The sequence below is a fragment of the Silene latifolia genome, chromosome 7 (assembly GCF_048544455.1).
Source record: "Silene latifolia isolate original U9 population chromosome 7, ASM4854445v1, whole genome shotgun sequence".
NCBI lineage: Eukaryota > Viridiplantae > Streptophyta > Magnoliopsida > Caryophyllales > Caryophyllaceae > Silene > Silene latifolia.
In genome coordinates, this window is record NC_133532.1 from 56,375,618 (window position 1) to 56,394,847 (window position 19,230).

General features: G+C 37.5%; 2 protein-coding genes across 2 annotated transcripts; one reads left to right on the top strand and one right to left on the bottom strand.

Moving 5' to 3' along the window:
• Window positions 1-4,266: 4,266 nt before the first annotated feature.
• On the top strand, window positions 4,267-7,942 carry LOC141592183 (putative purple acid phosphatase 20). The gene is made up of 4 exons (XM_074412773.1): window positions 4,267-4,622; window positions 6,347-7,216; window positions 7,311-7,399; window positions 7,519-7,942. Exons 1-4 carry the CDS (start codon window positions 4,476-4,478, stop codon window positions 7,703-7,705), a joined length of 1,293 nt encoding a protein of 430 aa, XP_074268874.1. The 5' UTR covers window positions 4,267-4,475; the 3' UTR covers window positions 7,706-7,942.
• Window positions 7,943-10,700: 2,758 nt separating this feature from the next.
• LOC141592184 (THO complex subunit 5A) lies at window positions 10,701-18,931 on the bottom strand. The gene is made up of 8 exons (XM_074412774.1): window positions 18,406-18,931; window positions 15,595-15,882; window positions 14,723-15,047; window positions 13,479-13,816; window positions 13,071-13,327; window positions 11,761-12,352; window positions 11,538-11,672; window positions 10,701-11,179 (listed from the first exon to the last, which is right to left on the bottom strand). The coding sequence occupies exons 1-8, from the start codon at window positions 18,637-18,639 to the stop codon at window positions 10,913-10,915; spliced, it is 2,436 nt and encodes an 811-aa protein (XP_074268875.1). The 5' UTR covers window positions 18,640-18,931; the 3' UTR covers window positions 10,701-10,912.
• Window positions 18,932-19,230: the final 299 nt, after the last annotated feature.

Genomic DNA, 19,230 nt, shown 5'->3' on the forward strand with positions numbered 1-19,230 from the left:
TCAGCAACTGTCATGTCAGAAGTCATCTTAAAATCATTAAACTCCTCTCTCAGCTTGCTACGCACATGCTCAGGTACGAACTATCGCCTCATAGCTTTCTTAAACTCATCCCAAGGTATAGCAGGTAACCCCTGTTTCACATACAAGTCCAAAGCGCTCACCTTAACCTTATCCCACCACTCACCAGCTGCTTCCCTCAGGTAAAACGCAGCCTGTTCCACTGAAGCTCCTCAGGGCAATGAACCAGATTGAGTATATTTTCCATCTCTCTGTGCCAATTATCCAGCAAAATTGGCGCCTCAGTTCCCATGTACTCCTTAGGATTAAACCTTGCTATATGTATACTTATTTTGGAGTGATCTGGGCCGCCTCTTTATCCTTCCCCACTTTCTTCAAAGCCTCGGTAAGAGCATCTTGGTGCTCCAACATCTTAACAATCTCGTCCACACTCATGTTTTCAGCCCTAGCATACAACGCGTTTCTTTTCGGCGGCATCTTGGACCTATATAAGAAAAGGTAAACATAAACACATATCCCATAGCTCAAAACACGAAAACGACCTGTACAGCACCTACTCGATCGAGTGCCACAACCCACTCGATCGAGTTGAGGCCACTCGATCGAGTTGCCCACCTAGTCGATCAAGTACCTCGACTCCATAACCTGACCAGAAAGCACCCAAAAACGTACTCGGTCGAGCCAACTTCCCACTCGATCGAGTTAACCCCACTCGATCGAGTGCCCAATCCTACTCGATCGAGTGCCCAAAAACAGACTACTGCCCAGAAACGGAAAACCACCTACTCGACCGAGTTACACCCACTCGATCGAGTCACTCACCTACTCGATGGAGTGTCCTCCACTCGATCGAGTCATGTTGACTCGTATACTACCCGCATGTTCAATCTCACACTTCCAACTATCTATACTTTTATGCAAAACGACAAACAAACAAACATATATATATATATATGTATATGTATATATATATATATATATATATATATATATATATATATATGTATATATATATATACATATATACATATATATATATATATATATATATATATACATATATATATATGAGTTTTTTGATAACTACTACCTTTGTATTACCATGTTTTAAGAACTACTACCAAAATAATTTTCGCTTAAAAACTACTATCAATAAGTTTGAATTTTTTTAAAAACACTACCAAATCTCATCCAAACTCAATAAAACACAATCTCAACCATTTATTTTTGAATTTCCATCCTAAGTTGTTAATTTTATCCCTTAAACTAGTTAATTTGATGAAGTTTAAACAACTTTTTTACCTTAATTACGTTAGATAGGTGAATTAGATGAAGCTAATTTAAAGTGATTTTGCCCCAAAATGATTGGCAAACGGTAGTATTGGTAGTGTTAAAGGGATAAAGTTTACAACTTAAGATGGAAATTCAAAAATAAATGGTTAAAATTGTGTTTTATTGGGGTTGGATGAGATTTGGTAGTGTTTTTAAAAAAAATCAAACTTAGAGGTAGTAGTTTTTAAACGAAAATTATTTTGGTAGTAGTTCTTAAACCCGTATATTACAAAGGTAGTAGTTATCAAAAAACCCTATATATATATATATATATATGATATCTCTTTATGTACACAAACAACAATTACTTCCCTTCCATGCTTCAAATATACCACGTTATAAATCAACTATCATGCAATTCATGTATTCAATCAACGACATATATAATCATATCATCATCATCCTTTACTACACATCTCATATCCTCCACATGCATGCATCCACCAATTCATACAACACCTTACTATATAGATACATAACACACAAGGTAAACACATAGCGATCCCGACTCACATCCCATGGTGACCGGTTCAAAGTTGTAAGGCGAGTTCGCGACTTTAGGACGTCTCCCAAGTCTTTGCATTAGCTCCTAACAACTCCTACCCGGGTTCATTTTAGTTTGACTCCCTATGTTCATTAGGTTCATTGGTTACAGGTTTCAAGATCGTCTCTCTGATACCACTTTGTAACACCCCCATACCCCAAGTGCCTTACCAGGACCACTTAAGGTATGAGAATACTACCATCTCCGTTACCCGAGGCAATGATAATAAAATGGACAATAACGAAACGTAATTAAATAGTAATAAAGTTTAAGTGATATAACCAAACCAAAACTGATAAAAGAAATACAACGGTTCTCAAAATCCAAACAACTGAAAGCAACTAGCTAGTTCGAGACACAGCGGAAGACTCTAGACCGAGTGATGACTCCATCCCAGCTATCCCTCGCGTAAGCCATCATACATTCATACCTGCTCAACAACTGCTCACCATCCCCGAATGGATCACCACAGTTTTTAAAACAATTAACGGGGTCAGTACTGATTACATAAAATAACAGCTGCAACAAAAACGATACTGCAATCAAACAATCTCCAAACTCCATCTCATCTCCACACACCTTACCACACACTGAAGTGTGTAGCCCTGCCAGAGTACCCATCGCAACAAGTACTCCTCGCCGCCAGTGGGGGACCGTAACCGTTCCCACCTAAGCCCCGCTCATCTCCTTCGAGCGATAAACCCATGTCCATTAATGTGCACATCCCTTCTGTGGCGGGTTCCACAGAAGGCGAATCAAGGGCGTGAAGCCACTCCCGCAAGTGACTCCACTCAGCCAGAGACGCACCCCGAAGATCACAGACAGTTATACAATAATCACCTTACACAATCAACAATTATCAAAACCAATACCAATACGATAAAGAATCAACAACAACAACAACAACAACAACAACAACAACAACAACAACAACAACAACAACAACAACAACAACAACAACAACAACAACAACAACAACAACAACAACAACAACAACAACAACAACAACAACAACAACAACAACAACAACAACAACAACAACAACAACAACAACAACAACAACAACAACAACAACAACAACAACAACAACAACAACAAACAACAACAACAACAACAACAACAACAACAACAACAACAACAACAACAACAACAACAACAACAACAACAACAACAACAACAACAACAACAACAACAACAACAACAACAACAACAACAACAACAACAACAACAACAACAACAACAACAACAACAACAACAACAACAACAACAACAACAACAACAACAACAACAACAACAACAACAACAACAACAACAACAACAACAACAACAACAACAACAACAACAACAACAACAACAACAACAATACTATGTAACCAATACCGAGTAGGGAAACCCTACCTGAAATAGCAATCACCACAGACGATCTAGCAGCTAATCAGAATTTCTCCTCAACGAATCCTCCTCCTATAACAGGTATACATACAATTACTACCAATGCCATGCAAATCACCCAAAACCCCCTTCATTACCCAATTAGGGCTTTAAAGAAACTCAACGAAACACTACATAAATTATACAAGGAACTTACCCCACACGACGATCACAACGGTGTAAAGAACAAGATGATCCGACGAACTTAGCTTAGGGATTTGCCAAAAATGCGAGAGAAGCAAAGCACGTAACCTCTAATCGTCTCTTGGGATGTTTAGGATGTTGAAAAGATGTTTAAGAAATATAACAAACCCCTTTTATATTAATCTCGCATTATTAACAAAACCCGTCAAACTCAGCCCGTAAAACACACTTACTCGATCGAGTAAGTGACTTACTCGATCGAGTCCCCAACTTACTCGATCGAGTACCCTACAGGCAGTCTAATGTTTTGCGTCAAAACTACTTACTCGACAGAGTAAGCCCCACTCGATAGAGTACTCATAGACATAGAAAACCGTAATATTACAACAATTGTACAAGTATGGGTGTGCGCTGAGGCGGGGCATGGGGGCGGGCTGGGCTGGGCTGGGGGTCAGGAGTCCAAGTACGCAAGAGTGACGGACCGGGCTAGGTCGGGCCAACGATGGGTCGGTTTTATCTAGCTCGAGCTCAACCCACTTAGCAACGGGTCATGGCGGGCCAGGTTTGGGCCATTTGCTTCTTCTTGTTTAGTTCTGGACGGGGCCGGGAGGCAGGACCATGCCCAACTGTTCTATGGGCTGGTTGGCTTCTGAATTTCGACCCACCAGACCGGATTGGACTGGATTCGGCCACTATGACGCACAAAGTATAAGATAACGACGAGGCAAATTTGGCAAGTAATCGTATAACGCTGTACAAAATACAATTGTCTTATTTAGGAAATTGTGTACAAAAGATTTTCAAGTAGGAAGTCAATACAAGTTGAACCTCGATGATCTTCCCTTTCACATTTCAAATATAAATGCGAGTTGAACTGATAAAATTTCCCCACTCCTGCCTCCTACTGATATTTATCGGAGTATTTTCACGAAACATTAAATTCATTCTACACAAACATTCTTCCCCATATATTGTTTACTATAACAAATAAAATAATTCATGTATCATGTCGAAAATTAGCGTTATTATACTTGTTATTGTAGCAATATGGGCACCGTTTTGTAGGCAAGTATCATCATCGTACCACCGTCCGCCGCCACGAAAAACACTATCATTCCCTTGGGATTCTCATGATTCTACCACTCCTCAACAGGTATTATTTCTTCCTCTTATCTTAATTTTGTGACGAGTCTTTCGCCTTTATTTTAGGAAGGTTATCATTTTAGGGTACTCAAATCAAGAGTTGATTTCTTTCCCATTGTCCTAAGATATACTCCAACAAATTCAAATTTTAGGCACAATGTTTGAAAAACAATTATCTTATAATCATTTATTTGTCATTAGTTCATTTTGGACGTTGTTTTCAGTTCTAAGAACTTAATTTTGACACACACAAAAATGCATATAACTGTTCGCGATCACATTAAGTATTATCGAAATTTAACCTATGATAATTTGTCATCAATACATTTGTCACAATATACGTGGACTCTGAGAATTAGTATGTTTTTGGACGCTATTTTTAGTTCTAAGTACTTAATTTTGAACCACAAAAAAATAAGCAATTATTTGTCATTAGTTCATTACTACAATCTGATAATAGAAGTGTCTAAGAATTACTCCTTCCGTTCCGGTTAATTATTAAAGATCAAGGAAAGAGGAGAGGGTCAATAACTAAATGACAAGTGTAACAAATTGAATGAGAATGATCAAATTACTTATGAAGTTCATTCTTAAAATAGAAAGGACAACAAATGACTGAGACACCCAAAAATGAAAAAGGACAACAAATGACCGGGACAGAAGTAATATATGTTTCGGAGGCTATGTAAGTCTCCCATTAAACAGTTTTACAATATCACATTCTAAATTCATATAACAAAAGACTTTAATATCCTTATTATCGTAGGTGGTGATTGGTGGAATTTATTTTTGTGGGATTTAGTTAAATAATAACTTGGTTTTACAATAAATGCTTATGTAAAACGATTTTATGTAAGAATTGTTAGTTCAAAACACTTAACTGTTGAATAGTTTATACATGTTTTATTTTGTGAGAAAAATAAAGTAAATGTAAATTAGTGACTAGGGAGTGAGAAGGAAGAATAGTTATTTATTCAAATATTCCCATTGTTGGTAAGTAGATGATGATTTTTAAGGTTTAAGGATTCCTTGGACCGACTGGTGCGAATTACATGACGCTGCAAAACCGTTATAAATGCATTAATGGGGAATACCGACTCACCAACATCTATCCAAGTTGAACATGGCCTACTCTACTGTCTATTTTCCCGTCGATACTTATCAATTTCTGTTTTTAGATGCATTGGTTAATTGTCATCAATTTTGCGTTAGCCAAGGTTTTATTATGGTCTTAGATTAGCCACATGTAATGTTGGGTAATTCTACTTCATTTCCTAAAACTTTATACCAAAACCTATACAGTACATACCAATTTACCACGCGAGATTAGGGAGTAATTCCTCTGTTCTTGTTATTGTTTACATTTATTTTCAATATAAAGATCGAGGAGGGTGGAGAATGCCATTTGGCATTTGTAATTGTAGTTAATTGATAATAAATTGATAATAATACACTCGTAATTGAATGAGATACTCTAAAATAAAAATAGGTAAACAAACTATCAGAGCGGAGTAATAAATAGCGATAAATGTGACGTGTTTTCTAAAAGGGCCACAGTGCACAAGGCAATAACTAACTCTTTGAAAGTTGTAATAAATCAAAGTTTTCATGCCACGACGTACAAATTTTTCTAAAGTAACAATTACCAGTGACGGAATTCAAACCCTAATTACGAGTATCAATCTTCAATCATGACTTTACGAGTTAAGTCTAATCCTTTCTCGATGATTATAGGTGCATGTGTCTATGGTGGGAAGCGATAGAATGAGAGTATCATGGATAACTAAAGACGAAACTCCCTCAAAAGTAGAATATGGTACATCGTCTGGAGTGTATGGTTCTTCAGCCGAGGGGAGTGCATCAAATTACAGATATGTAACCTACAAATCAGGCCAAATACATGAGACGGTTATCGGCCCTTTGAAGCCCAATACTACTTATTACTATCGTTGTAGTGGCGATTCTTCTCGTGAATTCAGTCTCAAGACTACACCTTCTCAACTCCCCATCAAATTTGTTGTCGTAGGCGATTTAGGACAAACAGAATGGACAAAATCAACTCTTGACCACATATCAAAATCAGACTACGATATGCTTTTACTGCCGGGGGATTTATCTTACGCGGATTCTTGGCAACCAAAATGGGACTCTTTTGGGCGAATGGTCGAGCCACTGGCTAGCCAAAGACCATGGATGGTCACTCAAGGAAACCACGAGATTGAAAAAATTCCGATAATTCACAGAACTTCTTTTACTGCCTATAATTCTAGATGGCGCATGCCTTATGAGGAAAGTGGCTCTTCATCTAACCTATATTACTCCTTTGATGTTGCAAGTATGGTCCATGTGATTATGCTCGGGTCTTACACTGACTTTGACCCTGCATCAAGCCAATACGCGTGGCTAGAGTCCGATTTAAAGAAGATTGATAGGAAGAGGACGCCGTGGGTTGTGGTCATACCCCATGCACCTTGGTATAACTCTAATGAGGCACATCAAGGAGAAAAAGAGTCGGTTGATATGAAGGCTGCTATGGAACAACTACTTTATAATGCGAGAGTGGATGTTGTGTTTGTTGGTCATGTCCATGCCTACGAACGTTTTGTAAGTCTTTATTTCAAATGTCTACATAGTTCAGCTCCAACTCAACCTCAACTTAAACAACTCATGCTTATATATGACTTTGTATCACAACCAGACTCGAGTATATGACGGAGTAGCTAACAAGTGTGGCCCTATACACATCACCATTGGTGACGGTGGCAATCATGAAGGCTTAGCTACAAGGTATGTAAAAACTAATGTTTCCAACATTATGATCTATCGTCTCTGTACTTTTGTAAAAATATAAGGAGTATATAATACGTATAAGATTTTAACTAGCTACATTTGCTTGATTATTTTAGTTTCCAAGATCCGAAGCCAGACATTTCAATATTTAGAGAAGCAAGCTTTGGTCATGGAGAATGGATAGTTGTGAACTCAACCCATGCCAAATGGGATTGGGTGAGAAACCAAGATGATGAGCCAGTGTCCGCCGACAGTGTTTGGTTCACTAGTCTGGCTTCTGATGCAGATTGCGTCCCTCAGTAGTTGAAAATCGAATTTATGGCTTTAGAGTATTATAAACTCGACGATGTTTGATATTTTTAGTCATCGAAATTAAATATGCATAAATAGTGTTGGAATGTATTTAAAATGTTATGATGCAGTTTCAGCGAAATCGAATAGAAGAACGTTCATTTCCTCTATAGGTCCTTGACGTTGTGGATCTGACTATCTGAGGGGGGAATTTGTGGGTTGATGATGAATGGAGATACAGTTGACGTAGATTGTTACTGTCTGACCTTTCATATCATAAGATTTTGGTATCATATTACTCGGTAGTTAACGCAATTACTTTAATATGATTAAATGAAACAAATATAGAATAGAATGGCACACAATAGTCGTTCATCTTTGTATGAAGCACATCTCTTAGACGCTATTTTTTTATTTTTTAATAGAATTTCTAATTTGAATTTGTAAATCTGAACTAAATTAAACTTAATACATTTGATTTTATGTGAATTGAAATTATACTTAACTAAACTTAAGATTTGATTTTACGGAGCAACTTGGCTACTAGCTTGGGGTATTATAGAGGTGAAGGAACAAGCACGATATTTGGGTCTTCTACGGTGGTGGGCCAGTCTAGAAAAGGGTTAACCGACATTATTCGCGATAAGCTCAACAAAAGGTTGGATGGATAGCACGGGAAAATCTTGTCTAGAACTGGTAAGGAGATTCTTTTAAAAGCGGTAGCCAATTCAATCCCTACCAATGTTATAAGTATGTTTAGAATTCCCGCAAAGTTTTGTGGTGAGCTTAGATCGATGATTTCTTGCTTTTGGTGGAGTCAGAGGTTGGAAGAAAGGGATAAGTTGGGTGGCTTAAGGAATTGTGCCAGCCGAAGGGAAGAAGAGGGGGAGGGGTCGGGATTTTAGACTCTTTAACCTTGTTCTTCTCGAAAAATAGGTGTAGAGATTAGTGACAGAGACAGTGAGTTTGTGGGCCCTGAGTTATGCGAGCAAAGTATTACCCTGGCGGCGATTTTATGTTAAGCTAATATAGGTAATAACCCAAGTTATACTTGGAGGGGTATATTCTCGAGGCTAGAAGGGTTCTGGAGGACGGTTTGAGATAGAAAATTGGGGATGGTTTATCTACGAGAGTGTGGCACGATGCGTGGATTTCGGGTACGCAATTGGTTTATCTACGAGTGTGGGTTGTACCATCATATCGCGGGATTATGTGAAGGTCAATGTAGACGCGGGGGTCAAGGAGGGTGAGGGTGAGGGTGTGGGCCTGGGAGCGCGGTTTGTCGTGATGTGAGGGGCAAGGTGGTATGGGGGGTCTCAATTGTGCTGGAACAGACATGAGAGCCCCAAGTTATTGAGGCGGTTACTTTGCTGGAAGGAGTCAAAGAGGCATTGCGGAATGGCCACTCTAAAGTCGTTTTGAGAGTGACTGCTTGATTGTTATTGAGGCAGTGAAGAAGTCTAAGGGAAGGAGCATTTTTTCGTTGGTTTTGGATGACATTTTAGTTTTATGTAATTCTTTCGTTTCTATTGTTGTGGTCCTCTTCACTAGTAGAGTTAACAATTCTATGGCGCATGCTTTTGCTCATTCGTCGCTTAGAGTTGGTAGATTCGTGCGGACGGAGGTGTTGCCGCCGATTGCAAAGACTGCTCTACTTTTTAATATATCGTTAAGTCTAATAAAGCCTTCAGGTTTTCTCCTCGAAAAAAAATAAAAAAAAGACTAATCTAAGTTAACCTAACTTAATTTATTAAACCTATGTCCCAATTATTTCTTTATATTATTACTCTTTGTGAGAGGTACGGTAATAAGAGGGAGTACTGAACTTGGAGAAAAAGGATTGTACATCGGATATATTACATCATACTTAACAATTTTTGTTTTTGTGTATTTTTTTCGAGTACTATAGAGTTTATAAATTAAATTTTAGTTTTATGATGTCACAAATCAAATTTTTTTGAGCTTATATGTAATTTTTTTGAGCTTATAATGTAACTTTTTGAGATTAAAGTTTAAGTAAATAAACAAACTTTAAAATAAAACTCAAAAAATTTAGATTAAAACTCAAAAACTTTATCTTAATGCTCAAAAATTATACTATCTGATGTACTACATAAGATGTATAATCCACTTACTATAAACTTTGCATCACCTAACAAAAAAACTAAACTCAACTTAATTGACTCGACTAAATGAAACCTAAATTAATTAATTATTAATTAATTAAACTTTAACTTATTTGATTAAATTAACTGAAATTGATTTAATTTAACTTAATTAGAATTAAATTAAGTTATAACAAGGAAATTCGTTTGCCATATGTAATGGAATGAAAATATGATTTTGCAAGCGTAATTGGTTTGGAGAATAATACCCATATATACTGAGATTACGACTCACAGTATCACAACTTCCACAGAACTAACTATAAGTGAAGACAGCGGCAGATATGTGGGACAAGCAGAGGTTAGAAATATGAAACTTTCGGCCATGTTTTGCCTCCATGAGGAGAATGCAAGGTTCACGATGTACTTATACTGGAATAAAAATCCAAGCTAAAGTTACAGTATTGACTATTGAGTCCACAGTCGAACTTCTCAGAGGGTATACTTATTGACTTACTGCTACTTGAAAGCCGATTAGAAATTCAACCAGGATCATTTTTACTCTTTTATAAAGGGAGTTCGATCTAAAAATCAATTCCGATAACTGATGGATAGCTACAACTGTATGCCTCAAAATACGGAAATGGACCCTTCTTACTCTTGAGACTACACCCTTGTTACTCTTACTACATGTACACCCTTTGAATACATTTCTTTTATATCATATAGAAGGGGGGCAATCTGCTAATACAAAGGTTCATCCTCTTATAGGCTATCGCCCATTCTCGTTTGAAATCATCAACAAAAGATAAAACAACAAAAAAAAAAAAAACAGAACACGAGATAAAGTAACTACTGCACTCTGGTCGCTTCATTGCAAAAAAACAAAACAAAAAATATACGAAAAAATAAGAATTTAAAGGAACATCAGCTAGTACCTGAACGTTATTCAAGCTCGTGTACACTTAACAAAGGATACAAATTAGAAGTATGAGATAGCCTACGATATGATAATGAACATCAAACTATTGCACAGTACTCGTAAGTCATAACTCGAATCACAGGCAGTAGATCAGGTAAAAGCGGCAGACCTTTGTTTATAGTTCTATATTTATCAAAAGGGATAGCCAGGAGTACATTCCATACCTTTCCAGGATATCATTCTCCTGCGATCTCTCCCCCTAAAAGATCTCGTCGTAAGTCCACCGCTCACGGGCTTGCAAAGACCGACATCGATCACCGAATTGCACCTGCCACCTTCTGATGGTTCAGAAGCCTCGTTTAAGTAGAGGTCAAAAAGCATGGCAAGGCAATGCACTTGGTGTGATAAGATGTAGTTTTGTTGATCACTAGGGACCATCTTTAATATGTGGAGATTAACCTGCAAGAAAAGGCCATTCATGAGGACATGCACAAAAGCGGGTAAAAAGGTTTTAAAATGAACGCAAAAATTAGGGCTCAGCTCTTCCTCTAGCCAACATCCAAGTAGTACTAGTAATAATGTGCACTGAATGACAGCATTTCTAAACGCCACAAAACATTTTTGGGTTTTCTGGTTATTCTATTTGGAGTAGAGATCCTCTCCATTACTCTCCTCTCTCCGATTTGGGTCTTAGGTCAGGTTATTTGGCTTTTGGTCAGCTTTGCTACGTCTTCTCATAATGTACTGAAATTTTTGAGTATCTGTAGTTTATGCCACCACAGAACTAAGCCAGGAAATCACAGTGTTTATCACCAACCTCAGCTTCCATGGCACAAAGCTCATTATGCCATTCAGAATGATCCTTGGATGGACAGTTTCCCCCAGAAGATTGGGAAAGTAGATGCAATTTGAAAAAAGGTGGCCTTAGAGGATACTCCGTGCTTATCTTAATCTGCCATCACATACAAAAATCCTGTGAGCTCAATAGAAGACGACAAAACTTGATAAAAGTAGCATATCCAATTCTGAATGTTAGCAACCTTAGCCTCGAGCTCTGCATTTCCTTCATGAACGTCCTTGTTCCTGATCAAACACAGAGAAAATTCCCGTGACCCGTAATCAACCCAGGACTTCCTCTCAATAGCTGGCCCTTCAATATCCTTCTCCATTTTGGTTGTATCATCAACTTCACTATCACTATCCAACATTAGGTCTATATCTTCCTCGTATTTCCTAAAACTTTGGGTTCTAACAGTTTTAACAGAGGGAGCAACACTTTTTGCCATTAATGTCATGGATTTGGGATGATCTAGACCGGAATCTTGTTTTGGATTGGAGGTAGTTCTGGCATTGTTTGAAGCCCCGGATGGTTGATTAAGCGATGGGAGCTCCCCATCTTCTGTCACAGCCCCTGCCTCGTCTTTAGCAGAACCTGTTTTTCCATCCATGCTAACATCCATAGAATCATGAAGTGATTCCGTCTCAACCACAGGCAACGATGCCACTTGGATAGACGAGGATACTAGTGGGGACCACTTACGAAAACTACACAGGTGCTTGTGCGAGGCCCATGGAACAGTTTCAGAGTTGAGAGGGGGCCATTTAAGTTCCAATAGAAAATCAAGCTGCTCCCTGTAAAGAAAGAGAAAACCCAACATTCAAGGAAAATAGGGTACTGGACAAACAGGATTAAGGAAGCCTAAAATATTACTCCTTTTGTTTTACATTAACCTTTTCATTAGACATTTCCAGGCCAATGTTACAAAACTTCAACTCTAAAACATAATCATATTTTCAACATAAAAAGAACTCCCTCAACTTCCTAAAGATGTTCCTCTTTCATTTTGCACCAAAATTAAGGACCATAATAATGTCTGGTGGAAAATTAAAGTAGAGAAATAATGTGGAGCTACAAGTCATAAGAACCACAAAACATGTACATAGTTTCCCAACAAAAAAGGAATGTGGAACATCTTTGTGAAGGGGAGGGTTTTCAAATAGTATATAAATGCAAAAAAAAAAAAAAAAAAAAAAAAAAAAAAAAAAAAATATGGTCGAAGTTTCATCCTGGAGATTGCATAAAGATTAATGCGAAGCAGAGGGAGTGTCTATTCAATCGAGCTACAGAAAACAGAAGTACCCAGAACTTTTCATGGTGCAGAAGCATAACCAATGAAAACACATTTATCTAAATGCGTAGCAACGGAGCAATCCAACATAATTGTAAATAATAAACAAAAACATAGTTCTACTTTACGATTTGTCATTTAGTCTGTCACGAAATTCTCTCTATTGATCCAAAGACCTATCATACTAAATTACTCATACAGATTACAGAGCAGTGACTCACGCAAGAGCAAGTTGTGCCTTCTTCCTAGATCTCACTCTTTCTACGACTGTCTGCACTCGATTTTGCTGGCGATACACAGAAAGGCCTGATGTAACACTGTCCTTCCCATTTTCCGACTTCACTGCTCCATCTACCGTCATCAGTGGAGACACCTCTGGCAGAAAATCAATCCCAGCCAAATGTTGGACCCATTTATAAGGGCGCATAGACCGCAATTCATCAAATACCGCTCCATCACCCAGCAATAACTTAGCAGACTGTACCAAGAACAGATAAATTAAAAATAAGAATAAAATAATAAGTTCATCACTGTATGGCGTTTCAGAACAATAGCTTTGCCTAAATGTATATCAGCAGACAGCACAACACTCAGCAGAAGATGGCATGGCAAGAGCGTAGTGTACATACCTGCAGAGGAAGTTCAAGGCCGTTATCATCAGGAAATAAATTGCATAGGATGTTTTTTTCAGGTCCCTCATTGGAGCCGTCGATCCCAACGCATACGACATTTAGCTTGAACAAGTATTCAAACTTTAGAGTAATGAGTTTGGAAGGCTTTCGATCAGCAGCTTCATCATCATAAATATGCAGAATAATTTTAAGAGGATGGACTTGATAGATTCCAGCTGCTTCAATATTATCCTTTCCTACCACCTTTCTAGGTCGTTTTCTCCTCCTTTGGCCATCATCTTCTTCATCAGGTACATCATCATCAGCCTTTGTATTTTCCTGAATGGTAGATACACCTAATAAAGAAAGCATGTCAGGTGGTTTATACAATTATAGTAGCAAATAAGCTATACTTGCATGTCTGTTTGACATGTTTCTCACTTGGGCTTCAAGTATGTCTAGAATCTGAAATCCCATCGGGAGAAGGTATTATGATCTGTTATATGCTGATAATTTATTTGTTTGCTTCTCAACTAACTACCGCTATGTGGCAAAAGGTACAATCTCAAGTCTCTCAGTCTTGAATGCCAACAATGAACACATTGACGATACCGTATAGGCGTATACTATAACTTTAAGGAAATAGATGAGATGTGGAGAATGTTGAGGTGCTAAGTAATCAACTCCATACCTTTAAAAGTCTCTATAACCTACTTCTTTTTGTTTATGATTGCTTTCTACTATAGTTAAGTACTTAATTTTCTCAATCCAACATTAAGGATGGAGCTGAGTAGACACAGGAAAATATTGAGGCCTACTATTCAGCTTAAGTTGAATTTCCAGAGTAATTAAATCAAAATTTCAGAACCAAGTTAAAACATCATCTAATTCTGGAGCAATTCTCTGTAAGGCGGTTTTACAATAAATTCCTGTGAGACTGCATCACAACTGAAGGTAACATGGCTACTAAGTCATAAAATAGTTACGAATGATCTAAACTGGTATATACTGATAAAAGTGATCACTAACAATCATAAAATTTTTACTATGTTATAAATATATAGGTATATTAAATAAAAGGGTCAGTGTCAATATGTAAAAGGATTACCAAAAACATAAAATATTGGACAACCGCCTTATACAAAAATAAAAATTTGTCCCATTGTATAAGCCCTTTTGTCAATAAGCTTCTTCAATTCATTCAAAGATTAGATGTCCACAATGAGAATAGTAGACAAATATGATAAGAGTAAAAGATTTACATGTTTGACGTCGGACAAAGGCTTGTGCGTCCTTTAAGCTTCCAAGAACTTCAAGTTCGATGTTTTCTCCAAAAGCTTCTTTTTGGGCCATAAACTGAGAATATATAATGTAAAGCGGAGGGGGAAGTAACTCTGCTGCATGCAGCTGTTTTAGTTTCTTTGTATGTAAAACACCAAGTTGATTTTGTGCGGGCAATGATGCTTTCTTTAAAGATTTAAGATGTGAGGGGAGACTTGATAAAAACTTCTTTCGGCTAGCAATTGTCTCCGACAAACTTTTCTTCTGCTGCTCCAGCTTTTCACGAAGTTTGCAGAGTTCTTTTCTCTGTTCAAAGATGTTCAAAGATCAGCAATTGGAGTATTAAGAGTGTTATCGTGGATGTCTATGTATAAAATACAAAAATGTTCAAGTTCAAAGTAAAACAAAACAACAGTCGCTTACCATGACAATTTTGTATGATTACCATGGCCTTTGAGCAATAAATTGAATTTTCACTCGGGAAAAAAAAAATTATCTTACCTTATGAGTAACCACCCTAGAACCTAGATTAGCCATCTAGATATAGACAAAAGATTCAAACATGGATGGGAGGAAAAAGGTCAGGGTTTGGTAAATTGATAATAATCACACAAGCTCAATTCCATGTTTACCAAGAAAACATACTAAATATACATGTAGGAGATCAGTGTTGCCAAAAACATTGAATATATCTATACTAATGATATAGTTACAACGGTTACTCCTGTGATATGTGAGAAAACAAGAAAAGGGTAAACACTACACAAATACAATTCATAAACATGCGATGCATTGACATCTGTATTGAACTAACAATAAATACTGCAGAAGTGCAATGAAGAAAAATGTTCACCTGGAAAAGCTCATAATTCAGTCTTTTGAGCATCAGATTGTGACTGTCACTGGAAGTGGCCGTTCCTTTGAATTCTTCAGGGGCTTCCCTGAAGAATTCCTCCTCGGAGACAAGTTGAATGTCAGGATACTTTGACTTGAAATCTGTGCACGCCTTTATAGCTTTGAGATAGTGGCTCTTTTCATACATCAAATTGTGAAATTGCAAGGTTGTTGAATCCACAGGTGCTTTTGCACGATCAGTCTCAGCTTTAACGCGATCTTCTTCAATCAAGATCATACGGTTTGCCTGCATCAAAACTCTTATTATGGGACCTAGAACAAGCGACGCATACTACTACACAACAAACAAATCAAGGCCTGATCATATGATCTTCTCCCCTTTTTATTACATATAAACCCATATAAAGCAATGGCTTCACAATTATAAAAAATAAAGGCCTGATACCAGGCTGACAACCTTTTTCAGTCACTTGGTCTAGTTTTCTTCCGGAGAGGTTTTTCGTTGTGTGATGAATATGGTATACCAATTACCAGCCAAGACCACGTGTGGGACTGATTGTGGTGTATAACCACCTTCATGGAAAATAAGAAGTAGTGTCAAGTGTCAACCAGAGAAGCTTCGACACTCCAGGTAGGTGGCGTGTCGAGTGTCGACACGACACTTCACCAGACACGACACCTGACACGTCTGGGATACTGCACAGTACGACACGACTCCCGACACTTTTGCACAGTGATAGTCAGAAGTATTTCAAGGAAGATGGAGAAGAGAGAGCGAGAAAAGATGAAGAAATAACTTGGGGAAAGGTGAAAAGGGTTAAAGAAGAGAGAGAAATGTGGGGAAATGTTAAAATATAAAAGAAGAGAGAGGCGGCAGTGCATATTTAATGGTCTATTAATCTATTTTATTTCCCCATAAAATTACTCACATGCAATTGAAAACTGAAAAGTTGGGACTTTTGAAATAAATTTGTCCTTTCCCATGTAAAAAAAAACGATATTAATAAACTATATTTACTATTTATTTGTAAGCTTTTAATTTCGAAGTGTTGTATCGGTGTCTCTAAAGTCGGTCAAGACACTTGTTTGACCGCATCCCCGTGTCACTTAAATTTTAGAATCACGTGTCCGACACTCCGATACGCGTCGGATACGACACTTCTCTGCCGAGTCTGAGTAACACAGGTGTCAACACATCAGCGCAAGCCTCAAGCCCACAAAGTAATTCAAGCATTACTCCAAAATTATAGGATAAAAGCAACCAAATTATATCCAAGTATGCCTGATAAAAGGGGGACTACAGTTGATCCAAATACATCAAATACAATGAACGACATCCGTTCTCCACTACTTACAAAATCCACAAATTGAAGCTGAAGGAAGTTCATCGGTGGCTCCTCAAAAATGTCAACAACTTAAATATCCCATTCATGACCACGCTCACAGTTGAAATATCCAAGTGACAAACTTACACAGTCTAACAAAGCTAGGGGAGATGTATTCTTTGTACCAGATAAAATCATAAAAATATTTAGACTCTACCTCTAGGACAATTGATGTAATTAATGGATATACACAATTTGTTTTTATCTTGCTTGTATCAATTGTATAGTTCTCAAGGCAGAACGCTTTAGATAGCTTTTTACTATAAGCACGGTTACAACAAGTAGAGAAATGTCTAGGTTGTCAGCATTGAACAGCTTCGCATTCCTCTCTTCGTTCCGTCAAGTGGTTATTTGTCATCATAGCGCTAATATCGGACATTCTAGCCCCAATATCGAACATCCTAGAACCAAAATAAATACGCCTGAATTGTCCTCTCGCCTCTTTTTCACCTAATTCATCTCGATGGTTTTGATAAAGCCAGGGACCTGAATCCCAGCAAACTTAAAATTTTAAGAGTACATTCTAGCACGAATCGTGTCAATAAACGTTAACCTTTAAGTGGAACATTGATACACCTCGGGGCTCGCTTGGAATGAGAGTAATTATTAAGGGAGTAATAGAGCTAAAATGAACTAAAAAATGGAGGGAATGGATGAGAATGGGAGATAGAAATGGGGAAATATAGTGTGATAGTTCCTCCATTAGGGGAGTAATAATTACTTGAGGGGGAGGTAGGTAACAATTACCCCCTAACGGAGGAACTATTACACTATATTTCCCCATTTTTATCTCTTATCCCCATCCATTCCCTCCATTTTTTAGTTCATTTTAGCTCTATTACTCCCTTAATAATTACTTTCATTCCAAGCGAGCCCACAAACATAAACTTAGAGGAGTAGCTCCTTGAAGTGTAGCTTTGCTATTTTATTCCACTCCTTAGGTGTTATATAAGATAAACCCTCACTTATGGCATGAACCAATAGTTTTTAGGAATAACATTGTCGATCATCTTCATCCCATTTATCCTACTATCTCTTCCTCAATTTTCTTTGTTATTTAACATGTAGGTGATTTTCTCCAACACAATGACCACAGATTCTAGTCTCTTATGGCCTATCAATCTCGGGATTGAACATTCATATCAAACATTCTAGCACCATTGCACCAATATCGAACATCCTATCAATCCTATGCATTTCGACATTTCTTTTTCACCTAATTCATTTTGAAAGCATCAAGTGATGTTTTTATGTTAATCAACCAACAAAATCACAACTTTCTCAAAAACATACATAATTAACTCCAAATCGGAAGAATTCGAACAATAAATTAGTCAAACATAACTATAAACCCTAGGGATTACATGATCAACAATAACAATTAAAAAAAAATAATGAAGGTAAACAAAGTTAAAAAGAGTAACCTGGCGAAGAGAGACGAAGTGAAGGAACATCTGAGTGACAAGTTCAGGAAGCTGTGATTTAGGGTTTCCATCCTTCTTAAGGGAAAGCATTTTTGAGACTATATCTTCGACAGCATCCTTGCTGCATTTTAGCATTTCTTGTGGATTCTTCTGCGCCGCCGCAACTTCAGGTTTCTCCGTTGATAGTGCTGCCGTCGCCGTCCCCACCGCCGCGTCCTCCATCTTCACATCCATGCCCGACTCAACTGGTTGCTCTCTTCTCTTAACAATCGTCAAGCAAATGCAATGTCTGTTAAACCTACCGTTTTAACGAACAAAAGTATCACCGATACATCCAATAATCTTCTCAATGGCTTTTTAATCCAAACCAGGAGCTATTTGGCCTTTAAAAGTGTTTTTGTAATTGAAAAAATAATCACAAAATTTATACTATATGTCTATGACTAAAAACCGTCAAATACAATGTCCACATTACTAGTAGGACAAGTAATAAGTAGGGTGGTGGGGCTAAAAATGTCACCACTTTAAAGTTATTTAACCCGTCTTTAGCTTTGTATGAATATATCTGTCTATAGCAAAACTAGGTGAAAAATAATAGCTTGTCAAATAATGTAAAAATTAGGAAGCTTTAGAATTACTTTTAAAAAGTTAAAACCTGATTTTCCATCCTTAAAAATAGAAGTAGATATTACTACTGCAAAAGTAGTTAGGCTAAACATATAAATTCTAGTATATTCTCTCGTGTACCTCGAACTTTATCGTTTTCTAAGGTATACCCCTCGTTTTTCACAAAAAAAAATTGACCGACAATAATTCTTTGTTACG

Bases quoted from the DNA above. Each gene is read 5' to 3' on its own strand.
- LOC141592183 (XM_074412773.1), top strand. From the start codon at position 4,476: ATGTCGAAAATTAGCGTTATTATACTTGTTATTGTAGCAATATGGGCA. The intron at 4,623-6,346 runs GTATTATTTCTT...CGATGATTATAG, and splicing joins ATTCTACCACTCCTCAACAG to GTGCATGTGTCTATGGTGGG. The intron at 7,400-7,518 runs GTATGTAAAAAC...TGATTATTTTAG, and splicing joins CATGAAGGCTTAGCTACAAG to TTTCCAAGATCCGAAGCCAG.
- LOC141592184 (XM_074412774.1), bottom strand. From the start codon at position 18,639: ATGGATGTGAAGATGGAGGACGCGGCGGTGGGGACGGCGACGGCAGCA. The intron at 15,048-15,594 runs GTGAACATTTTT...ATCTTTGAACAG, and splicing joins TGAATTATGAGCTTTTCCAG to AGAAAAGAACTCTGCAAACT. The intron at 13,328-13,478 runs GTATGTACACTA...TTCTTGGTACAG, and splicing joins GCCTTGAACTTCCTCTGCAG to TCTGCTAAGTTATTGCTGGG.